Source organism: Arvicanthis niloticus, chromosome 23, assembly GCF_011762505.2.
Source record: "Arvicanthis niloticus isolate mArvNil1 chromosome 23, mArvNil1.pat.X, whole genome shotgun sequence".
Taxonomy (NCBI): domain Eukaryota; kingdom Metazoa; phylum Chordata; class Mammalia; order Rodentia; family Muridae; genus Arvicanthis; species Arvicanthis niloticus.
In genome coordinates this window covers 7,096,684-7,121,108 of record NC_133430.1, presented here as the reverse complement: position 1 = coordinate 7,121,108, position 24,425 = coordinate 7,096,684, and the positions used below count along the sequence as shown (strand labels likewise).

Sequence of the window (24,425 nt, the reverse complement as noted above, 5' to 3'; positions counted from 1 at the left end):
CAAAGACTCCAAGGGCCTGAGTGAGGGTCTTTTCTTCCAGAGGGGGTGAGGCAAAGAAAGAGAAGGGTCAGCTCAAGCTAACTCTCTTACATTGGACTCAGTGGCAGGTGCTAGGCCAGGCTGTGTGGACTGAGGACACAGAACACTCCTGCTGGAATGCTGTCAGGTCAGGGGACAAGAAGTTGTGTACACTGCAGGGAAGGGACATGCACAGTAGGGAACGGACAGGTGGAAGACTGGAGGAGACCTTGGCCAGGCTGGGATGGTCACAGAAGGCTTTTTTTTTTTTTTTTTTTTTTGGAATGGCTCTGCCTGAGTCTTGAAGAACCTGGGGACAAAGAACATTTGTGCTGTCTAACTACTTCCTGTGGGGGAAACATGGCCATGTCTGTGATGGAGCAGAAATTACTATGGGGACATACAGAAGTCCTTGGTCCTGTGGGAGTGATGAAGAAAGAAGCAAGATGATAGATACAGTGCTGGCTAGGTTCACGGAAGGAGTTGTTAAACCAGACCCTCTCCAGAGTCCAGAGACAGCGCCTTCCTCCCTTCTAGCTGTCCATGGTCCTGAGAGGTGCTGTATTGAGGTGGTAGGTTATCTATTCTTTCCTATATTTTGGGTGTCGGCACTCTTTTCTGACCTTGGAGTTTGGGTCCTGTGCTCCTCGCCCACCTGCTTGCTTTACTGTTTCAACAAGTCAGATTCTGTTTGAGCTTGTTTTTCCTCACTGGAATGGGAGCTGGCCAGCAGACATCATCTGTCACTTTATGCCCCTGTCTTCCGGTGAGGAACTTGGGAACTTAGTGGATATCCGTCGAAGGGGCAAAAGAATGAGATGATAAAGCTTGAACAAAGCAGTGACAGGGACAGATGAGACATAAAAGCCCTTCGCTGAAGAAGTGTGCACGTATATATACGGGGCTCTGAGGGGCAGCGATTGACCCATGGGAAGGAAACGGACTCGTGCTTAGCCTGCTCTTCTTTCCAACAGCACCTGGGCAGGACCCATCATATGCCTTGCTCGGATGTATGGCAGTGGCTGAAGAGCCGGTGACAAGGCGACATCCAAGTAGCAGTTTGTGTGCTGGGGTAAGTGAAGCCTGTAAAGAATGTTCAAAACAGTACAGACTGAACCCACAGCCTCTCCTTAAGCTAACCTGAGCCGCTGCGCTCCCCACGGGGAGCTGCCCCTTTATTAGCCAGCCTTTGATTTCTCACGGAGGTCAAAGTAACTGGATCTGCTTGTTAAGACCAAAAGCACCTGCCTCCCCGATGCTGGTAGTTGTCACTGCAGGGTGGAGGACGGCAGCAGGTGTTCGGTAATACCATCAGAAGAGGGCAGCGGTCCCCAAGGTGGGGAGGCTGTGGGCACTCGCAACCCCCACCCTTTAGTAATGCAACCGGGCCATTCTGGGAACGTCTAGAGGCACCTGGAGGATTCCCAAGCCGGTGGCAGGCAAGCTCGGCCTTGCCACTGACTCAGCGTACCCTCCGGCCGGCTGCTGAGTCAGGCCTGCAGCTGGGGTGCCAGGCGGCTGTGCGAGGCCCAGGAGCAACCTGAGCTGGCAAGCCTGCCCTTTGGGCCAGGCTGGAGGTCGAGAGCTGCGGCCAGGAGCGAGCCGCAGAGGCTGAGCCCTGGCCGCCTGGCATTCTTCCCCTCCTCCACGGGTGGAGGCGCGACGAGTAAAACCTCGGGGTCCGAGGCGATCACAAGCGGATCAGAGGCTTGTGGAGAGCTCCTGACTGCGGACCCCAGCCTCAGTTTCCCCTGAGCCCCGCCCGGCGGCGCGAGGGCGGGTGACGTCACGGCGCAAAGCATTGTGGGGCGGGCGCGGCGCCGGCGACGCCATTTTCGGCGGCGGAGGGTGGCGCGAGGCTGCGGAGCGCGGGTCAGGGTGAGGATGCTGCGGGGCGGCTGCGGAGGCGCCGCTTGCTGCTGAGGCGGCTGGGCTCTGTGCGGCCTCGGCCTGTGACAGCGCGACGAGCGCGGCGCTCCCGATCGGACGGTGAGTGCACGGCCCGGTCCCCGCCCCGCCCCGGGCTCCGCGCGGCTGGTGCGCAGTGCTCCAGACGCGGCCGCGACCCCTTCCCGCCTACATCCTCCGGGCCGAGGCTTCTGGACCTTTCCGTCCACCGCCGCATCTGCACCCGGCCCTTCCAGGCTGAGATTTTGCTTCTCCGCCCGTACCCAGACCCCTCCCCGGCCTTCCCATCCCTGTCTGCACCCTGGGGTTCCCTCTCCGTTCCGCCCGCGCCCCTCCGTGCTCCGGTCTCTTGTTACCTCTGCCTGCGTGCCAGCAGTCTGCGGTCCTTGTCCTCTCTCAGCCCGTGGACATCCAGGCTGGGGTTTCTATCCCTTCTCCGCCTGCGCCTTTCTGGGCTCGGGTCTCTTGTCACCTCTCTGCGCTCCTCCAGTCTGTGGTCCTTGTCTCTGTCTATCTACGCCCCTGCTTTGGGTCCCTTCCCTGTCACTACCTGCGCCCCTCCTGTCTGGGGTCTTTGTCGTTATCTCTCTGCCTGCACATCCAGGCTGAAGCTGTTGTCCCTTCCCTTCCAGTTCTGGTTCGGGTTCTGTCCCATCTCTGCCTGTGCCTCTCTTGAGTTGAGGTCCTTGTCCCTTCTCCATCTGGGACCCTGTAGGTTCGGGGCTCAGTCCTCTCTGCCTGCACTCTAGGGGGTCTCTGCCCCTTCTCCACTCTTTTCCTCCGCTCCTCAGGCTTCTGTCCCATCTGTGTTCAGGGCCCCACCCTGACTCAGGCCTGTGGCGGCCTTTCAATGGCAGCTGTGGGCTTAGAGACCCAAAGCCTCTCTGCTGAGGTCCAGAAGTGGTGGTGGTGATGGCAGTGTGTGTGTTGGGGGTCAGCCGACTGGCTTTGTCTCAGGCCTCCCCGCCCTTCTAGCCCCCACCTCTCCTCGGCACCGCCCTGGGTGGCGTGCTGTCATGCTGTGGTCCGTGGCCGGTGGCCAGCCAGTCTCTTTTCTTCCAGTGGCCGGGAGTGGAATCTCCCTGGTGACCTGAACATGCCTGGAGTGCTTTCCCTTGTTACATGTGGAGCCCCCTTCCCATATAAAAAAATTAAGGCGTTAATAAAGTAATATTAATGTACGGTGGAGTGGATGGCTTTCTACCGAAGTTTGCAGGCCATTGCTGGGTGTGTTGTGTTGGAATTACCACTACTTGCTACTGTTAACATTCATTGGTCATCTGGTGTACTTGCAAAAATGATGTTTTAAAAAGCATGAGAACAAGAAATTTATATACCATTTCAACTGCTATGTGGTAGTTACATTTTTGATTCTTTGCATTACTTAAATTCCAAGGCTCTTTCTACAGTATGACTAAGCCTTAGCTCAGAATTAGCCAGGAATGCATTGTAATGGGACAGTGAAACCCCATTAGGAAACCAACCTTGAGCCTCCTAAGCATGTCACAGTTAGGGATCTGCTTCCACGGGTTGCCTACAAGCCTCAGTTGTAGGAGATTTGACTTACTGTTCTTGCCCTAAGTATTTGTAAGAATGCAGTGATTCTATTTAAAATTTCAGAGTGTGTGGTATGTGGGAGGGTGGCCCCTTCCAGATCATTAAAGAATGCAGCAGCATGCAACAGTCCAGCCTGATGTCCTTGTGGAACCAAGAGGGGTGGGACCTGGTGGTGACCTCTCTGTAGTGCCAGCACTGTAAGAGCATGGGTAGCCAACGTATAGCAGGAAGTGATCGAGCATACTTATAACCCGAACGAACACTCAGGAGGCTGAGGCAGGGGGTTGTTAGTACAGGGCCAGCCACAACTACATAGCAAAATCCCAAAACAAAAATCCAAAACAAGAAAAGCATGGACTTGCATGGAATCTGGACAGGGGGTTTTCCTGGTGCAAAGACTGAAGAGGTGAGCCCTACACATTTTAGCTAGCCTATAGCAGGTCTCCAGGCTGGAGAGGGCACTAAGGGCTGGGGCAGTAGCCTAGATCCGAACGGTCCTGTTTCCTCAGTGCAAGAACAAACAAACCAAACATTACCCACAACTTAAATGTTTATATTAAAAAAGATTAATACATTCTTGGGGCTAGAGAGATGGCTCAGTTGTTAAGAGTAATTGTTCTTTGAGAGGGACCTGGGTTTGATTCGTAGCACCCAGATACAGGCAGCTCATAATAGTCTCTAACTCCAATTCCAAGTAATCTGAGACCCTCTTGTGACCTCTTTGGTGCACATAAAAATCATGCAAGCGTACACACAAATAGCAACTCTTTAAAAAAAGAGAAAACATTTTTAAGCATGTTTTTTTTTTTTAGGTTGGAAAAAGTGAAAATCTCTAAAGGGCCATAAACAATCTCCAGACATGGTTGACTTAAAAGAACTAGAAAGAAAAGCCAGAAGTGACTTAGTTCTTAATTGAGTGACTACCAGAAATCAGATTATGCAACAAGAGAATGACTGCCATGCTGAGGAAGATAGTGTCAAGTTTTAGAGCATAGAGTAAAAATGTTTAAGACTGGGCATGGTGGCACAGGCGTTCTGAAGGGTGGGGCAGAAGGATTTGGAGGCCAGCTTGTGCTACACAGAAAGTCTCCCTCAAACTAAGTAAAAAACAAAAAGAATAAAGATGTCCGATTAAGACTGGACGTGTGGGCTCGAGGGATTGTTGAGTGCTGAAAATCCCCTGTGCAACCAACACGCTACTATTAGGGATCATGGCATGGATAGTTCCCAAAAGAGCTCAGACCCAGCGTGGGTGGTGACGAGGCTCTCGGCCACTCAGAGGCAAGTGCAGATTGGCCATGTGTGGTCCTGATGGCAGGAAATAAGGCCTGAGTGGGTTGTGGCTGAGTCCTGTCCCAGGGGTTGGGGGAGGGGAGGGGAGGGGAGGGGAAGGGAAGGGAGGGACCGACCGCCCCTGTGGAGGTAGGAAGAACTAAGGAGGTGCTCTTGCTCTGCAGCTGCAAGGGGGAAGGAAGGCTGGTGAGATGAGCGGCTTGGCATTTAGAGAAGGAAGGTAAGGGCAGTGGTGTGGGTGGCACTGTGCACGGGTGAGCTAGTTAGGAAGTACCCACCCTAGTCTGAGGAGGCTAAGTTAGGACAGTGGCTGGAGGTGCCGAAGAGCCGCTGAGTCGATGGGTCAGTGGGAACTACGATGCAGTAGTCTGGGGAGGGGCAGGAGGGTGAGAGTTTGGGGGATTCCATGCCAGTGGACCATGAGTCAGCTACTAATGTTCTCCGTATTGTCTTGCTCCGTCTCCGAGGCGGCTCTGAGGTTCTGCTCCATCCTGTTGACCTTGCTTGGTAGTGCCCCCTACAGACAGTGCGGCGCTTTATTGATTATTAAAAAGTTTCTGTGTATTAGTGTTTTCATGTTTGTATGGCACTATATGTATACCTGGTGCCCAAGGCAACCAGAAGAGGCTCCCTTGGAAATGACATTACAAACGGCTGTGAGCTGGGAACTGAACCTAGGTCCTCTGAATGAATGAATGAATGAATGAATGAATGAATGCAGCATTGCTCTTTACTGCTGAGGCGCGGCCAGCCCTGGCTTACCTTCTCTTTGTTTATTGCCTATCTGCTCGTACATCCCTCATCTCCGAAAGGGTGGGGGATCCATCAGTGCTTGGTGCACAGTCAGCACTTACTAAGTGTTTGCTGAAGGAAGGCATTTAGAATAGCATCTTTGGGTTTTGGTGACTCACTGGCTGGTGACACCCACCCTGTTATAGAGAATGGGGAGAGGACAAGATGATGTTTACTTTTGGATATGATAAATTCCAGGTGCTTGTGGGAGGCCCAGTGAACTAGCTAGAGATGCAGGACTGGAGTTAAGGCACAGACTAAGGCTGGAGATGGCGCTGTGAGAGTGAATCAGCATCAGAGAGGCCAGCTGTGCCATCACGCCGACAGACCAGAGTGCCCCCATGGGAGAGTGCTCTATGGCTCTGGGAGAAGAGGATTGTGGAGACCAGCTGGACTGAAAAGTCTTGTGGGTTTGGCCTCCAGGAGGTTTCTGTTGACTATTCCGGGTTTTGCTGGGACTCCCCCCAGACTCCTTGCACCACATATCAGGAGCTGAGGTACTTGGTACAAGACCCAGTTACTTGCTGCCAGGGCATCCTGATGTCAGTCTGGGCTGTAGCTTCCTCATGAGGGCCAAGCATGATGGTGCACACCTTTGATCCCAGCATTAGTGAGACGGAGACAGGTGGATCTCTATAAGTTTGTGGCCAGACTGGTCCTCAGAGTGAGTTCAGAGGACAACTAGAGGATTATATGTAGGGAGGCCCTGTCTCAAGCAGGCAAACAAAAAACCTGAAGTAGTTAGTGCTCGTGGGTCATAATGTTCTGTGGTCCAGTGTGGTGGTGTACCCTCCACCTCTAGCCCTTAAGAAGCTGAGGCAGGGGCTGGTGAGATGGCTCAGTGGTTAAGAGCCCTGACTGCTCTGCCAGAGGTCCTGAGTTCAAATCCCAGCAACCACATGGTGGCTCACAACCATTTGTAATGGGATCTGATGCCCTCTTCTGGTGTGTCTGAAGACACCTACAGTGTACTCACATACAGAAAATACACAAATAAATCTTTTTTTTTTTTTTTTTTTTTTTTTTTTTTTTGGTTTTTCGAGACAGGGTTTCTCTGTGTAGCCCTGGCTGTCCTGGAACTCACTCTGTAGACCAGGCTGGCCTCGAACTCAGAAATCCGTCTGCCTCTGCCTCCCAAGTACTGGGATTAAAGGTGTGCGCCACCACCGCCCAGCCAAATAAATAAATAAATAAATAAATAAATAAATAAATAAATAAGCTGAGGCAGGGACTGGTGAGATGGCTCAGTGGTTAAGAGCACTGACTGTTCTTCCGGAGTTCCTGAGTTCAAATCCCACCAACTACATGGTGGCTCCCAAACATCTGTAATGAGAACTGATACTAAACCTTTGGGCAGGAGTGAGCGGGGCCAGAGAGAGCAGGGCTGGAGTGAGAGGGAGAAGGAAAGAGGGGAAAAAAAAAAAAAAAGAAGCTGAGGCAGAAGACTGAGTGCCAGGCTAGCCTAGATTATATCACAGCAAGGCTGTGTCTCAGGAACTGAGCATGCCTGGGTGTGTAGCTCAGTGTTGAGCACTGGCCTGGCATGTACAAGCCCTGGCAATCTCTGGCACTTCACTCTAATAAACTAAAACCCCCAACAAATTTAAAAATTGACTTGTGGTTTTGTTTTTACTAATATTTGGAGGGGTAAAAGTGGTTCATGTTTTTTAGATTTAGACAATGAATAACAGTGGATCAAGCCTTTTGAGAGAATGGTATATGTGTGAATTAAATGATTTTTTTGGTTCTAAAATATTCCCATGCCTCTGGGCTCTTTTGTTTGTTTTAAGACGGTATCAGTATGTGGCCCTGGCTAACCTACAGCTCAACTTGTGTGGACCAGCCTAGCCTGGAACTCAGAGATCTTCCTGCCTCTGCCTCCCAAGTGCTGGGATTAAAGGTGTGCACCACCAAGCCAGCCTCTCATTAGCTCAGCTTAAGCCGTGGGTCTCTCCTGACTTCCGCTGCCTATGTGGACTCTTAGGTCCAGATGCCTCTGGATGTATCTCTTCTGTGACCAGACTGATCCTGGTGAAGTGGGTGCTGTGGTCACTCTGTCCTGCTGACAAGGAACGTGAGTTAGTGATACAGAGCAGGCTGTGGACAGTCCCTCAGTGCTTCCATGTCAAGGCTTTGACACGTGTTTGTCAGCCTCAGCCTCATGTGAACGCTCTCACCGTTTGCCTACAGTTGAGATAGCATCTCTCTGTGGAGCCCTGGCTGTTCTGGAACTCACTCTGTCCAGACTGGCCTGAACTCACAGAGATCCACCTGCCTCTGCCTCCCGAGTACTGGAATTAAAGGCCGAGCCATCACAGCTGGCAAAAACATTTTTTTTTAATTGAAATATAACTGTGCCATTTTCTTCCTTCCCTTCCCTCCTTTGAACCTTTCCAATGTGCACCACTTCCCATGCCTCTCTCAATCTTACGGCTTCTGTTCTTTAGAAATTCTGTTTCTTAAAACTGTGTGTTGTGTTCCTAAATACATAAATAGAAGCTACTTATTCCACATATTGCTATTTGTATGTATGATTTCATTGCTTATCACTGCATATTGGAGAATCACTTGGAGGGGGAGAGTTCTGTGTGTGTGTGTGTGTGTGTGTTTTTCTTTGTTTGTCTGTTTAGACAGGGTCTCACTAACTAGCCCTGGCTGTCCTGGAACTCACCATGTGGACAAGCCTGGTCTTGAACTCACAGGGATCCACCTGTCCCTGCCTCCTGGATGTTGTTAGGTCTAGAAGTGTGCACAGCCATGTCTATAACAAAAATCCTAGAAAGGCAAGCAGATGATCTTATTGTAACAATCTGTGGTGTGTGCAGGCAAGCACAATTGTAATGGCTGCTACTATAGGTCTTTTATTTATACACATTCTACTTTATAGATTTTTTTTTTTTTTTTTGCTATCGTGGGTTCCTGGTGTGTGTGTGTGTGTGTGTGTGTGTGTGTGTGTGTGTGTGTGTGTGTGGTGTGACCCAGGTCTCAAGTAACCCAGGTTGGTTTTTAGTTACTGTGTAGTTGATGATGACCTTGAACTTCTGACCTTCCTGCCTTTACCTCCCTAGTACTGCGGCTGCAGGCCTGAGTCACCGATTCTGGTTTTATGCAGTGCTGGGTGTTGAACCCTGGTGACTGGGCAGGCACTGGGCAAGCAAGCACTCTGCCTACCGAGCTCCTTCAGTTCGTTGTTAGGGTTCACATTAGGAGAGAAGATGAGCGGATTAATTAATTAGTCCAGACTGAGGTTAGGTGGAGGAGATGGAGGTGATGCTGTCTGTGATGGCTAAGGGGGCCCTGCAGGGGTTCTGCTGACGCTCTGGAAATGCCTCCGGAGTATTCAGAGATGCAGTTACTTAATTTCTAACAGTGCTGCAGAGTGAGCTCAGGGCCTTAGGCATGCTTTGTCTCTGAGCTTCACTCCTAGCCCATAGTGATCCTTAAGACAGGACAGGAGACTGGTTGTGGTGAGCACCAGGAAGTGTGCTGAAGGGGCAGAGTCAGAAGGGTCACAAGTTTGCGACCAACCTAGGCTGGCCACTCTTTAAAAAAAGGAAAAAAATGGGCATTGGTAGCACAGGCCAGTAATCCAGGGGCAGGTGGATCCCATGAGTCTGTCTACAGAGTGAGTTCCAGGCCACCCAGGGCCACACAGAGAAACCCTGTCTCAAAAGCCAAACAGCAAAAGGATGAGCAACGATGATCTGGATAGAACAGTCACCATGGGAACAGTTATTTATTGGTACCTTGTGAACCAGGATCTCACGTAGGCAAGGCTCCATTTACTTACCCAACTGTTGTATGGTTGGTTTGAGAAAGATGGAGAGACCCTCCGTCGGTTGGAGTAGGGCATGAACCTGGAGGCCATTGTGTAATCTCGAGGCCTCTGTGCGCCCTGTCGCTTGCCTCACTGAACTCATCTCGGGAGACTTCCTGACAGCGTGCTTTGCCTGTTTGCAGCTTCCCCTTTGACCTTTTGTTATTGTTTTGAGATGGAGTCTTGCTCTGTGGCCCGCTGGCCTTGCACTCAGTGTACCACCAAGGTTCCTTTCGTATAGCTGAGCAGTATTTCTCTGTGGGAGGGGCCACGTTTTGTTTGCCTGTTTATTGATGAGACTTTGAGTTGTTTCTACATCTGCTGTTACGAGTTGTACATGTATATTTTTTTTTATCTGCCCAGCGTTTTATTTTTGGAGCATTTGTGTGCAGCCTTTTGTGTGAGCCTATGTTTTCAGCTGTGTCGTGTATTATCAGATGGGCTTGCCAGGTCTTTGTTTAATTTTGTAATTTTGACACTTACCAATTGAACCCACAGCATACTGTAATCTAGTTCTAGACTGGTCATTTGTTTCCCCAGACACATAGCATGAGTTACTGCCTTCAGACTGTCCTCTGACTTGTGCCTGGTGCTGTTCGGTTGACTGTCTGTGTGTGTACTGTGTGTAGAGCAGTGGGCTGTCTGTGATCTTAGCATCTCCTGGGCACTCCTGGTTTCTGGTGGGTCCACTGGGAGCATACAGGGCTTTGGGGAACATCTTCCGTGCCATGTGCTTCTACTGACTTGTGCAAGAGCCTCCATGCTCTGTTTACACACTGCAGGCTGATTGTGTGTCATCTCCCAGCTACCCTCTGCTCTGTGTACTCACTTAGACCTGGTAATTTCTGCCATTCTCTCTCTCTTCAGTTGAGATGTAAATCACATTACATAAAACCCCTCATTTTTAATGACAAGTCCAATATCTGAATTAGGTTACTAAAACACAGGAGGCCAGGTATGTTGACTCACTTTGATCCCAACATTTGTAAGCTGAGGCAGGAGGACTGCTATGACTGTGTCATGAGTTTCAGTCAGCCTAGGCTACAGAATGGGTCAGTGTAGTTCTGTTGGCAGAGCACTTGCCTAGCATGTATAAATCCCAGCTCCCCATAAACTGGGTGTGGTGATGCACACTTGTAATCTTAGCACTCGGAAGGTAAAATGATCATGAATTCAAGGCCAGGGCTGGGCAAGATGGCTCAGCAAATGCTTGCCCGGCAATCTGAGTTTGATTCCTACAACCCATGGTAGAAGGAGAGAACCAATTCCTGGAAGTTGTCCTCTGGCCTGCATGTATGTGTGGTGTGTGTGTGTGTGTGTGTGTGTGTGTGTGTGTGTGTGCGTGTGCGCGCGCGCGTGTGCATGTGAGCATATGAACTTGTAAACTTTTTCAAAAGAAGTTCAAATTCATGAGCTGTGTGTGGAGTTGGAGCTGGCAGAGGCTATACAGTTTTGGGGGCATTTTCATACTTATAAACTGGCAGGTCATTTCTTGACTGGCATGGTTTCCACTTACACCATGAAGAGCTGAGACAATGATGTGACCTGAATCCCCACCACTCTGACCAAGGCTTTTCGGCATTACTGCCCTGCACACAGACCTGTTACACTAACACAGAGTTCATGCTGCTTTCTGTTTGCCAGCAGGGCTGGGGGACCAGTGTCTAATGGCTAGACGTCTAGACCTTCAAGGCTTTTCTTAAACCTTCAAACACAGAAAGGATCTTTCTGCCACAATAAAAAATAGACTGATGTAACAATGGACCAAGAATAGAACTTCTAAACATACCGAATTTATTTGTTCTGTTTTGCTTTTCTGAGACATGGTTTCTGTCCTGGAACTTGATCTGTAGACCAGGCTGGCCTCGGACTTAGAGATCCGCCTGCTTCTGCCTCCCAAGTGCTGGAATTAAAGGTGCGGGCCACCATCTGGCTCACTTGCTTGCTTGCTTGCTTGCTTGCTTGCTTCCTTCCTTCCTTCCTTCCTTTCTAAAAACAAATTAGTTAATTATTTTTAGATTTTATATACATTGGTGTTTTACCTGCATGTATTTCTGTCTGTGTGAGGGTGTCAGGAACAGGAGAGTTACAGAGTTGTGAGCTGCCATATGGAGGCTGGGAATTGAACCCAGGTCCTCTTGGAAGAGCAGCCAGTGCTCTTAACCGCTGAGCTGTCTCTCCAGCCCCCTCTCTTTGTTCATGTGTGGTTTTTCAGGGCTCTAATGGCATCCTTCTGTGATGGTAGAAGGTGGTGTGTCTGCAGAGCTAATATGACTAGTGATATGGAGATATCTGAGTGTAACAAAGGAGAGTTGGTCAAGCCCCGATGCCGGGTGGATTTGGGTTTTGTTCTTTGTTTGTTTGTTTGTTTGTTTGTTTGTTTGAGACAGGGTTTCTCTGTGGAGCCCTGGCTGACCTGGAACTCACTCTGTAGCCCAGGTTGGCCTATAACTTGGAGATTCCCCTGCCTCTTCCTCCCGAGTTCTGGGACTAAAGGTGTGCATCACCAGTGCCCCACTGGATGACTTGTTTTTTTTTTTTTTTTTTTTTTTTTTAATGTTTTAATTACATTTTCTTGTAACCGTCATTTTTATGTGTCTGGATGTTCTTGCATGCATATATGAATGCATCATGTTTGTTTTGTTCTTGCAGAGGCCAGAACAAGGTGTCTGATTCCCCAAGATGAGTTAAAGACAGTTGTGAATTGCCATGATAGTGCTTGGAATGGAGTTCAGGTCCTCTGAGAGAAGAACCAGTGCTTTTAACTGCTGAGCCATCTTTCCATATCCCCACCCCACTCCTTCTGTTCTGGGTGATTTGGGTTTTGTTTACTGTTTGAGTGGTTAAACTCTGTCTCTCGGGAAGGCCTCAGATTCATAGCAGCCTTCTTGCCTCAGCCTCTGTGTGCTAGGGTTGCAGGTGTTAGCCTCCGTGCTGTGCTCGTATACTTTAGAAGAACGAAATGAACTCTGGGTAGAATTTACAAGGAGGCAAAATTTGCTTCAGGAAAAACAATGACTATCTAACAAAATGCTGGAGTAATCTGGCAAGGAAGGTACTCAAAAAGTGGGGAGTCCAGTCTTGAGAAATGTGTCTCAGAAATCAGGCTGTTGCTCACCAAGAGTGTGCCTCAGTCTTCAGCGGGTTGGGCGATTGGGATAGCTATTAAGGAACTCCAGTGTCTGGTGCCCCAGAGACTATGCTCCTAACAGCTCCACAAGTAACAGTGCTGACTGCCGTGTCTCCCTAGACTCACAGCCTCTCAGGCCCACACCTGTCTCATTCCTCAGGAACACTGTGGCCCGGATACTTTGGAATTCCTTCTTGCTTCCCTCACCCTCTCCAGTCTCTCTTTCGTCTGTTTGTCTGTCTCTCTGTCTGTCTGTCTGATCCCTTCCTCCCCCCCCCCCCCAATGTGGTGTGTGTCTGTCTGTCTGTCTGTCTGTGCTTTGGGGGATGAAACTCAGGGCCTTGGCTTGGCTTTAATGTGCAGTGGTCTCTTGTATTCTCCAGCAGCCTTTTTCAGGCCTCAGGCTCAGCTTCTGTTGTCCCAAAGTTGTTCTGTTAGGAAATTGCCCTGTTATCTATCGATAGGACTGGTTCCGGCCATAGGACTGGTTCCGGCCATAGGACTGGTTCCGGCCATAGGACTGGTTCCCGCCATAGGACTGGTTCCGGCCATAGGACTGGACTGGTTCCCGCCATAGGACTGGCTGCTACTCCGTAGCCCACTGAGCTCCCTGACAAGGCAGTGCCTCAGGGCCTGGTCTTTAGCTTGTCCTGTGGCCTCTGTGTCCCCTTGGGCAGGTCCTTACAAATGGTGTATTCCAGGGCCTAGCTTGAGAGTAAGTTTTGGTGTAATGCTTGATTCAGTTTGTATGGGAAAGATCAAACATTCATGCTTCATTCCTGGGAACTTTAAACACTCAGCTCAGGTGAGGATGAGGAAGGTCCGTGTGCTTGTGTGCTAGCCCTCGTCCTGGTGCTCCTGCTTACATCTACAGGCTGATCGTCAACAAAAGCTGCTCTTCGGTGTCTCACTTAGTCCTTCAGTAAATACACTGTGCCAGGACTGGGACTGGGCGAGGAGAACGTACACCTGCTGTTAGGGAGCTTCAGTCATTTTCTGGCCAGCTCTCTCTTTCTCTCTTGCCACACAGTGTGCATTTACAACAGTGGCCTTGGGCTGGAGAGATGGCTCAGTGGTTAAAAGCACTGTCTGCTCTTCCACTGAGTTCAATTCCCAGCAACCACATGGTGCCTCACAACCATCTGTAATGAGTTCTGATGCCCTCTTCTGGCATGCAGGTATCCATGCAGATAGAGCACTCTATATACATTAAGAAAAAAAAAAGAACATGGACTTGATAAATTTTTTTTTTTGGTCCTTTATTGTGTTCTGCAGTGAAAGAGGAGTGTGTGCATGTGTGTGGTCTTTTTTGAGACAGGGTCTCTTTGTGTAGCCCTGGTTATCCTGGAACTCTCTGAGTAGACCAGGCTGGCCTTGAACTCAGATCTACCTACCTCCTGTCTGTTGGGATTAAGGGTGTGTGCTGTTAAGGGGTGTGCTGCCACCACCTGGCACCTATGAATAAATTTGTGGCAATTGATTATAAAAGCAATGTAGTCATCTTAGCTATGACCCAAATCATTTTTCTAGAGAAATTGACAATACAAAAACTGGAGTCATCTTTATTTTGAGACTGCTCTTGTTTTTACCCATTCCCAGGGTGCATTGCTGCTTCTCTTGTTTCTATGTTTCCCAGCAGGCTTGCAGTGGAGGGAGGTGGAGTCCCTGCTGTTTTGTTTGTTTGTTTTGCTTTTTGTTTTTCTTGGAGTTTTGAAACAGGTCCTTGGCTGTCCTGGAACTCACTTTAGACCAGGCTGGCCTCAACCTCACATATCTACCTGCTTCTGCCCCCTGAGTGCTGGGATTAAAGATGTGCTCCACCACTGCCTGACTAACAGTTTTTACAAATACTTTTGTTTTATGTGTATTTGTGTGTGTGTGTGTGTATACGTGTATTTGTTTGTGTCTGTGCACCACATATATACAGTGCCTGCAGAGGTTGGAAGAGGGCATTGCATCTCCTGGAATTGGAGTTACAGATCATTGTAAGCTGCCATGTGGGTGCCAAGAACTGAATCCGGGTTCTCTTAGCCTTAGAGCCGACTCTCTGCTCTGTCAAATGTGATTTAAAATTGTCAGTCTTTGCTGTTGTAAGATGTAACATCAGCAGAGATTTTAATGATGTGTCTGATTGTCCTTCTCTTCCAGAATGTACGACAACATGTCCACAATGGTGTACATAAAGGAAGAGAAGCTGGAGAAGCTCACGCAGGATGAGATCATTTCTAAGACCAAGCAGGTGATTCAGGGGCTGGAAGCCCTGAAGAATGAGCACAACTCCATCCTGCAGAGTCTGCTGGAGACGCTGAAGTGCTTGAAGAGGGACGATGAGAGCAACCTGGTGGAGGAGAAGTCCAGCATGATCCGAAAGTCCCTGGAGATGCTGGAGCTTGGCCTTAGCGAGGCGCAGGTACCCGTGAGCACCACTCACAGTCAGCACAGAGCAGCCCAGCACCACACTGCTCTGAGGGTTTGTGACAGAGATGAGGACAGTGGATTTGTACATGCTCCCCTGAAGATCTGAGGTCCTGTCAGTAAAGCCAGTCAGCATTCAGCACTCTGGCTGGGCAGTGGTGGCTCACACCTCTAATCCCAGCAGAGTAATTCAGGAGGCAGAAGCGGGCAGAGCTCTCTGAGGTTGAGGCCAGCCTGGTCTATAGAGCAAGTTCCAGGACAGTCAGGGCTATACAGAGAAACCCTGTCTCAAAAAAACAACCAGCCAACCACCCAACCCCCCAACCACCCCACCACCCCAGTGCACTGAGCTTGGCATCTTCCCTGGTGTTTGCTTGTACAGTTAGTGAATGAACAAGAGGCAGACTTCTAGATCACCAGTTTTGTCTTTTATAAAGAAAGGTCACCATCTAGATTCCAATTAAAAATTTTATATCTTCACTTTGTTATTAGTTATAAACCACAGCTTTTCTTGTGCTAAACTATCCTGGGGAGGAACTCAGGATCTCATATGAGCCTATGGCCTCCCCCAAGTTCTGTGGTTTTCATTTGTTTTTTATATATATCCATCTGCCTGCCTGTCATCCATCCATCCATTCATCCATCCATCTATCTATTGAGACAAGGTCTCTCTGCACAGTCCTGGCTATCCCGGGAACTCTATGAAGTTTCAAGCTGGCCTCAAACTCACAGAGATCTGCCTCTGCCTCTGCCTCTGCCTCTGCCTCTCTGCCTCTCTCTGCCTCTCTCTGCCTCTCTCTGCCTCTCTCTGCCTCTCTCTGCCTCTCTGTCTTTATTTCTGTCTTCCCTGGGTTTAAAAGCATGCACCACTTTGCCAGGCTTAGATACTTTGTATGTGGTGTGCACATTTTTGCCATGGTCTGTACATGGAGGTTAGAGATCAACCCATGGGAATCTACCACAGGGGTCCTAGCGATTGGACTCAGGTCCTCAGGCTTGGTGGCAAGCTCCTTTACCTGTTAGCTCACCTCCGTTCTGTTGTAAGGTGTTAGGAACATGGATTTTTTTTTCTTCTTGTTAGATGATAGGTTTTAATTAAGGAAGTAAGAAAAAGCCTTCCTTTTGGTGTTTCATATTTTATACCTAGGAAGATGGTGACCCACTTACTATGCTATGACCAGGACTGGCAAACACATGGTCTGCAGAGGGCACAGGCTGAAGCCCTCAGCCTTCCTCTGTTTCTTTTTGTCTTAGTGTGGCTAGGAGTGTGTGGTACTTTTAGTAGTTGGTGATGGCTACAGGATTCTTCCGGTGCCTTAGTGGTGAGAACAATTTACATGCTACCCTCGCCTGCTCCACCGCTGGCCCTTCACCTATCTGCACTCTAAACAGAAACATACAATCTTATGTGGAAGAAGGCCAGGCAAAGTTAGGCTGACTAGTCTACATAGAAAGTGGGACACACAGGAGGAGGAGACATGTATTTCCAGTCCTTTTGGATATGCTCTCACAGAAAGGTGGGATATAGATGTTCCAGGCTTATGGTCCTGTGACAGTGTAGTGTACAATCTGTGCAAGTGCTCTCACAGAAAGGCTACATGTAGATGTTCCAGGCCTATGGTCTTGTGTCTTGTGACACCCCAGTGTGTGATCTGTGAGGCTTATGGTCCTTTGTCCTGTGACACCCCAGTGTATGATCTGTGAGGCTTATGGTCCTGTGACACTCCAGTGTATGATGTGTGAGGCTTATGGTCCTGTGACACCCCAGTGTATGATGTGTGCATAGGGTAACAGGAGGGATAAAGGGCAGATGGTGTTTACATGCACATAAAGTTTTGTGAATGTGAGTTGGAGCTGCAAGGCACATGTGTGTTTGGGGCTCTCCTCCAAAGGCATGCTGCAGTGTGTAAATGTCTCTTCTGATCAGGTGATGATGGCCCTGTCCAATCACCTGAATGCCGTGGAGTCAGAGAAGCAGAAGCTCCGTGCTCAGGTTCGACGTCTGTGCCAGGAGAACCAGTGGCTGCGGGATGAGCTGGCCAACACACAGCAGAAGTTACAGAAGAGTGAGCAGTCAGTGGCTCAGCTGGAGGAGGAGAAGAAGCACCTGGAGTTCATGAACCAGCTGAAAAAGTATGACGATGACATCTCTCCCTCGGTGAGTGCTCTTGCCAGCACGCCTGTGTTCTGCTCGGGCGGTGTCCATAGGCTGTCTAAAAGAAGACCTTAGCCAGGTAATCCCAGCAACTATCTAAACCGTTTAAACCATCGCCCTGGGAGGCAGAAGCAGAGGCAGGAGAGTTGCTGCAAGTTCAAGGCCAGCCTGGTGAGTACCAGGCCAGCCAGAACTACATAGCAAGACCCAGCCTGGATCAAGAATAGCTAGTTGTTGCTTCTGACTGACTTTGCTTTAGCCGTGTTTGTAGGTTGGATTTGGTGGCTGATGTGTGCTCAGATCTGATGACTTGGCTTTCCAGTCGATGATGAAGACTTGCGTTGCGCTGTTTGGCTTCCCTTGTCTGTCTGTCTTTCTTTCTTTCTTTCTTTCTTTTTTTTTCCTTCTGAGACAGGGTTTCTCTGTGTAGTCCTGGCTGTCCTGGAACTCACTCTGTAGACCAGGCTGGCATCGAACTCAGAAATCTGCCTGCCTCTGCCTCCCAAGTGCTGGGATTAAAGGTGTGCGCCACCACCGCCCGGCCCTTTGTCTTTCTTTGTGTTGGGTGGGTGGGTGCTTGCTCGTATTCTGGCTTGGCATCTTAAGCATCCATGTGTTTTGGTGTGTTTTGTGTAGGTGTGTTTTGGTGATGGAGATGGGACACAGGCCTCTGCATATACAGATGCTTTCCACTGGCAGGGCCCTGATTCTTGACCCCTCAGGCTGTGACATCTCATTAGAACAGTGTTTGTCTCTCCTGGTCTCAGCATCTTTGAAGAATGCATTATGCATCCCTAGGGGAGTGTCAAACCTGAGGTTTGCTTCACAGTTCCCTCTGGGTAGGCAGTTCGGTCGCCCTCTGGTGATCTCTGGGTAGGCAGTGTGGTCGCCCCCTCTGGTGATGCTCATTTGTTTCCTCACCGTCTCTGCCTGTGTACTAACTGGAATCTGTTGGAGTTATGATATAAAACCGACAGGTTCTTAGTTCCTCTTGGGGCCCTAGTACAACACTCCTCTGTAGACACAGAACGAGGGAGGTCACACCATGATACACACACACACACACACACACACACACACACACACACACACATACACTTTGCTTTGGGAATTACAGGGACACCATTTTTTCCTGCCACTAATTTTGGATTTCCAACAAGACTTTGCTTGTCTGCTAGAACTTCACCTGAATACAGTCAAAGAATCTAAGGTCTGGAGATGCAGTCAGGGTCTCTCTTCACATGGCACCTGCAGCTGCTTCCTCAGCTCTCATCTGCCAGACCCTCTCTGGATCCTTTTATTTTTTTATTTTTTTATTTTTTTTCTTTTTTTGGGACAGGGTGTGGGGGAGATAAGGGATAGTTATTTACCCTGAGGCCTTGTCAAGGTAGGCAAGTTTAGTAACACCACACTCAGATGATCAGATACTTAATTCTAAAATACTGGCTGTCTTGTCTGGTCTGTAGAAAATAAAAGGAATTTTTATGTTGGGAGATTTTCAGGCAGCACGTTGGTCGGTGTAGTGAGGGACGCTCTGGATCTCTTGTAGGAGGACAAAGACTCTGATTCTGCCAAAGAGCCGTTGGATGACCTCTTCCCGAATGACGAGGATGAACCAGGACAAGGAAGTGAGTTGCAGATGTGTGGCCGTGCCACTAAATACGGAGCACTGTGGTGCTGCGTCCTCTCTGAGGATACTCTGGTCGTAGCCTGTGAGACTGCACTGTGTTTACTCATACAAGGTCTCACTGTGGTACCCCAGGTTGGCTTTTTTTTTTTAAGATTAAAAATTTTTATTTTATGTGTATGAGTGTTTCATTTGCATGTATGTATATGTATTAGGTAGGTGTCTGGTGCCTACAGAGGTCAGAAGAGGGTGTCAGAGCCCCTAGAAATGGAATTACAGCTGGTTGTGAGCTGCCATGTGCGTGCTGGGAACTGAACCCCAGTCCTTTGCAGGAGCAGTAAGTGTGTGCTCTTAACCACTGAACTATCTTTCCAGCCCTGGACCTCAGACTCCTGGTTCTTTTGCCTCATCCTCTCTAATTTTGGGATTATAGGTGTGTGCCAGCATACCTGGGAGATTGCCTCTGTCTTTCCCAAACTTTAAAGTAGTTAGTGTGTGGTGGGATGTAGGCCTGGGTATTTGCAGCATTGAAGAAGTCAGAGTACCTACCCTTTTGTTCCTCCCTTCGAGGAGTCCTGTGGTGGTATCTGTCTGCAGCACACTGTTCCTGACAGGCTTATTTCTCTTGCTTGCTCAGGGGTTCCCAGAAAAGTATGGGCTAGCATATGCACTGACGAGCTGGGTGCTGTCCAGTGTTAGCCGCTCTGTTAACCATGCTCTGTACCTTCTCTGCAGTCCAGCAGCAGCACAGCAGCGCTGCAGCTGCCGCCCAGCAGGGCGGCTACGAGATCCCTGCAAGGCTGCGCACGCTCCACAACCTGGTGATCCAGTATGCTTCGCAGGGGCGTTACGAGGTGGCCGTGCCACTCTGCAAGCAGGCCCTGGAGGACCTGGAGAAGACTTCCGGCCACGACCACCCTGATGTGGCCACCATGCTCAACATCCTGGCCCTGGTGTACAGGCTAGTCCTTGGGTTACTGCACTGAACTTTCTGAGAGGCGGAATGTTTCCTAAACCTCTGTGGGACAGCTTTGCAGCCTTCCCATCTGCTTCACACAGCTAGCTGTTAATCTAGAATGTTCAGCCAGCTTGGTGGCAGGGGTCTTGCAGGACCAGAGAAGGTGCTCTCCATGGCCACTGGGCCAGCTCTTCCTGAGTAGCCATTTTGCCCTCTGTGTTGACCAACTCAGTCACTTTGACCTCTTTAAAATCGATTTTATTTCATATGTGAGTGTTTTGCCTGTAAGTGTGCAAATATAGGCAAAACACTCACACACTTAATATAAAAATGTTTTTCCCCTTAGGATAATCTCCTGAAACAGGTTCTCTTAAAGCTTTGATGGTTCTGCCCAACTGCCTTGTAGGGGATGGTACCCGTTTTGCCCCTGCCACAGTGCCCCTGTGTGGGCGGTGCCAGTTGTTCTTCCTTCTTGTCAGGGAGGAAGGGAGGGAGGGAGGGAGGGAGGGGTTATTTCAGTGTGCATTTCTTTATGTGTATATTTAAAGTCATCTGCACTTTCCTTGGAATTTTATTGTGGGGATGTACAGTACTCTAAAATTTTCACTTTTAATCTGAATTTCCTGGTGGGCTTCAGTCTCACTGAGCTGGGCCTGATCCCCTGACTAAGCAGGTCTAGGGCAGTATAGGTCTCTACAGACTTCTGGCTTCAGTTGACTCCTGCTGGCCAAGAATCTATTCTGTCTGACCTACCCATAGGCTCTGTCCACTGCTCTGGACTGCCTCGCTAGGCCAGCACTGTAGTCAAAATTGCATTGTAGAAAGATTCAGGCTGGCTTGTGGTAGAGTAAATACTTTGTATGTCTGAACCCTGGGGGTTCAGTTCTCAGTATCAGTAATGGCTTGCTAACTAACTAGCCTGATGGGTTTACTGACTGACCTCCAGCTGAGCATGAAATGTGTGTTTTGGTTTAGGGATCAGAACAAGTATAAAGACGCAGCTAACCTCCTGAACGACGCCCTGGCTATCCGTGAGAAAACCCTGGGCAGAGATCACCCCGCGGTGTGTATCCCTCTTCTTCCAGGCCTTTACATTTTATTTTCCCCAATGCATTTTTGTCCAGCTCATCCTAATGACAAGCTCAACAGGGAGGGTCTGAGAGCCACCTTGTCCCAGATGGTACCAGTAGGGCTTGCTCAGGTAGTGCACATGCTCACACCCTTGGGTCTGTCCCCTCTGATTTGTCAAGTCACCTCCTCAGATCACTGTCTCACTTCACTTTGATCCAAAATCAAGGTGCATGACCTTCTCTAGACTTGTTGTTAAGAATCTGTGCTGTTTTTTATGTGTCTGCTCAGATGTGTACGGACATCTGATTTGGTTGGCTTTGTGGCTTCAAGAAATTAAAGAATCAAGATCATGTTGATTTGTTTAGTTTCAGTGATCTGTTTTGTAGTGAGTCCCTCTGATCTGCTGAGTGTCACCACGCATGTGGGAGGGTCTGGGACTTCCCTCATGGCCTCTCTTACAGTGGCTCCTGTGGCCTTCTGTCTTGGTAGGTGGCAGCAACTCTGAACAACCTAGCAGTTCTGTATGGTAAGAGAGGGAAGTACAAGGAGGCGGAGCCGCTGTGTAAACGAGCCCTGGAGATCAGAGAGAAGGTGAGACGTAGCCGTGTTTCTTCTTCACTGAATTTAGTGTCTCTCTCTCTCTCTCTCTCTCTCTCTCTCTCTCTCTCTCTCTCTCTCTCTCTCTCTCTCCCCGGGGAATGACATTATTTTAAGGTTTGAGAACTGAGCACAGTGATGTTTTTATTATATGCTGACTGAGAGTAACTCTTGGAAAGGCAGAAAGGGGCTTCCTGTGTGTAGCCCTGTTCTTCCTGCTATTGACTAGAAATGTTCTGAGTAGCAGGGGACGTGCAGCGGTCTCTGCATTCCACTGATAGTGTGTTCTTGTCATTAAAGGTTAAGTTTACTGTCAGGTGCAGTAGTGCACACCTTTGGTCCCAGCACTTGGGAGGCAGAGGGAAGTGGATCTCTGTGCGTTTAATGCCAGCCTGGTCTACAGAGTGAGTTTCAGAACAGTTAGGACTTCACATACGGACCCTGTCTCCAAAACAAGAATACTTTTACTGGAGCTCGAAAGATGCCTAGCAGTTAAGAGCATTGGCTGCTATCACAGAAGACGTGGGTTCAATTCCCAGCACCCACATGCAGCTCACAACTGTAACTCCAGTTCTAGGAGATCCAAGGTTTTCTTCTGGCGTCAGTGGGTGTCAGGTGTGCTTATGATGTACAGAAACATATAAATAAATCTTAAATAACTACACAGATTTCACTGCATGTCTCCCAGTGGCACAGGCAGAGGTCTGGCAGAGCACTCAGGGCTACAGACTGAGGCCCAGACTGGCACGGGCACACCAACACTTTCTCCTCGCACTGTACATAGGCACCTGCAGTGTCTGGAGGGGTATAAAGTAGGAGGGGCCTTGTCTGTGCAGCAAACAACACAGCAAGTCCACGGCACAGGGGACAGTTATATTTGTCACGGGTTCCCAGGATAGACTGCAAACTAGACAGGATGAATGGTCACAGTTGAACTTGGTGGGTTTTTTTGGTTTAAGATTTATTTATTTTCATTCTGTGTATGTGAGTGTTTTGCCTACAAACATGTAGGTGTGCTGGGTGTGTGCTTGGTGCCAGCAGAGGCAGAAGAGGGCACCCGAGCCCTTGGAACTGGAGTTGCCGTCAGGAGCTGCCGTTTGAGTGCGGGACTGAACTCAGTTCCTCTGCAAGCGCAGCTATGCTAACCACTGAGCCATCCCTCCAGCCCCAGCTATTCTCCTAACCACTGAGCCATCCCTCCAGCCCCAGCTATTCTCCTAACCACTGAGCCATCCCTCTAGCCCCAGCTTGATGCTTTGTGAAGTTGTTTATCAGTGATACTGGCGAGTGATCATTTAGTTTTGAGCCATATGGCAAGGATTACCAAATGTATAGATAATTTTTCAAAAATTTTTATTGGATTTATTCACTTTATTTTATGTATGAGTGCTTTGCCTGCATGTAGGTCTGTGCAACACATGTACATAGTACCCTCAGAGGTGAGAAGAAGGCATTGGATGTGAACCCATGGAACTGAAGTTACAAGTGGTTGTGAGCTACCACGTGGATGCTAGGAATGAAATCCAGGTCTTCTGCGTGTGTTCTTAACTGCTGAGGCGTCTCTGCAGCCCCTTAGATAACGCCTTACTGTGTTTCATTTGCTTACTTAGAAAGGGAGGTGTCAGACTGTGGGCTAGGTTCCAGAGTGAGTGTAAAGAGTGATCAGGATTAGATTTCTAAGGTGAGCTTCAGGAATGTTCTCTATTAAGTCTAGAAGCCTAATACTAGTCTGGAGAAAAAAAACTGTTTTAAAAAATAACCCCTCCCCAAAGTTTATTAAAAAAAGTTCTTTCTGTAGAACTTCTTGCTTGGCAGGAACATTGTGTCTTGATTGGTTGGGGCCTAGGATGGATCGCAGTGGGGCAGAGCCACAGGAGAGCAGGGAGCAGGGCTCTTGCCGCCCTGAGTCAGTTTTCCAGGGAAGTTTTGTGTTTGAACTGAGTCTTGGCTAGCTGGCTTCAGTTTCAGAGACAGAGAGAGAGATTGTGGAAAAGGTGTGGGCCCTGTGCGCGGGCGAGCACAGTGCCGAGAGACCAGGGCCAGTGTTTGGGTTTTAGTTTTTACTTTTTCCTGAGGCAGGCTTTCTGTTAGTCCTGGAACACTCTGTTGACCAGGCTGGCCTTGAACTCACTGGGTACACTGAACTCACTGCCGCTGCCTCCTCGAGTGCGGTGACTGACGGGGCGGGCCATCAGACCCAGTGCTCGCTCGAGCAGGTTGTGGAGGGAATGAAGTGTGAACTTGTTCTTCCATCTGTGCCAGGCACCTTTTCTAGGGAGGATGCTGCGGGAGACACCAACTTTTGCAGTCTTGAGTTCATATTCTAGGGCAAGGATTAGGCAAGGGAAGGATTAGCAAGATGGTGCTAGACTTGTCAGAGAGAATGGCAGGCGTGCTTATGAGACATGGGAGGGGAGCCCACTGAGGGCCCGGGTGAATCTGTAGGAGTGGGACTGCTTGGAGAGCAGCCAGCACCAGGCATGGAGCATTTGAACTCAGGTAATGAGAGCCTTCACGAACCGAACCCACTTCCTTAGCTTCATGGTCTGCTCCGTAGTAGCACCCGCCATGAGTTAAACAAAGTTGCTAAGGAGTGTGGAAGCTTATGTCTGTAATCCTAACATCTGGGCTGCACTGCCAAGAGTTCAAAACTAGCCTGGCCTAAAAAGCAACTTTCAGGCTAGCCTGCACTACAGAGTGAGACCATGTCCCTAAAGAAACTAACAGATACTCCACCCCACCTCCCAAAAATAAAGAAAAAATAAGGAGCCAGGTACAATAGCTCAGGCGTGTAATTCCAGAACTTGGTGGGTGGAGGCAGGGGAATCTAATGCTGAGAGTTGACCCTGGCTACATTAGTGACTTGTTTGTTCCCACCTGGAAAATCAGGGAGCTGAGGAGGTGAGCGCCACAGCCTTTTCTTCCCTCAAGGTGAGGTCAGTGACTCCAGCCACTCTGCTGTGGGCTGGCATGGAGTTCTGTAGGGTGTCCTGTCTGCATGGGGAACACGGCAGGTCATGTTTTAGAAGAGCCCTTGGCAGGAGGTACATAATGGATGGATGGTGGTGTTTCTGACGCGCTGTTTCT

The 24,425-nt window shown here is 49.2% G+C and overlaps 1 protein-coding gene across 24 annotated transcripts in view; it reads left to right on the top strand.

Moving 5' to 3' along the window:
* The first annotated feature begins 1,586 nt into the window (after positions 1 to 1,586).
* The window catches only part of Klc1 (kinesin light chain 1), a 46,848-nt gene continuing 24,009 nt past the window's right edge, over positions 1,587 to 24,425 (top strand). For 8 of the 24 annotated variants that reach the window (XM_076921055.1, XM_076921048.1, XM_076921044.1 and 5 more), the window contains exons 1-7: positions 1,837 to 2,007; positions 14,664 to 14,925; positions 16,858 to 17,088; positions 18,635 to 18,713; positions 19,448 to 19,673; positions 20,646 to 20,733; positions 21,231 to 21,332. In XM_076921055.1, the coding sequence (XP_076777170.1) occupies positions 14,665 to 14,925; positions 16,858 to 17,088; positions 18,635 to 18,713; positions 19,448 to 19,673; positions 20,646 to 20,733; positions 21,231 to 21,332 (987 nt within the window). In that variant the 5' untranslated portion in view covers positions 1,837 to 2,007; position 14,664. Of the gene's footprint in view, positions 2,008 to 14,663; positions 14,926 to 16,857; positions 17,089 to 18,634; positions 18,714 to 19,447; positions 19,674 to 20,645; positions 20,734 to 21,230; positions 21,333 to 24,425 lie in introns of all 24 variants that reach the window. The other 16 variants (XM_076921053.1, XM_076921050.1, XM_076921043.1 and 13 more) reach the window with 6 other exon arrangements.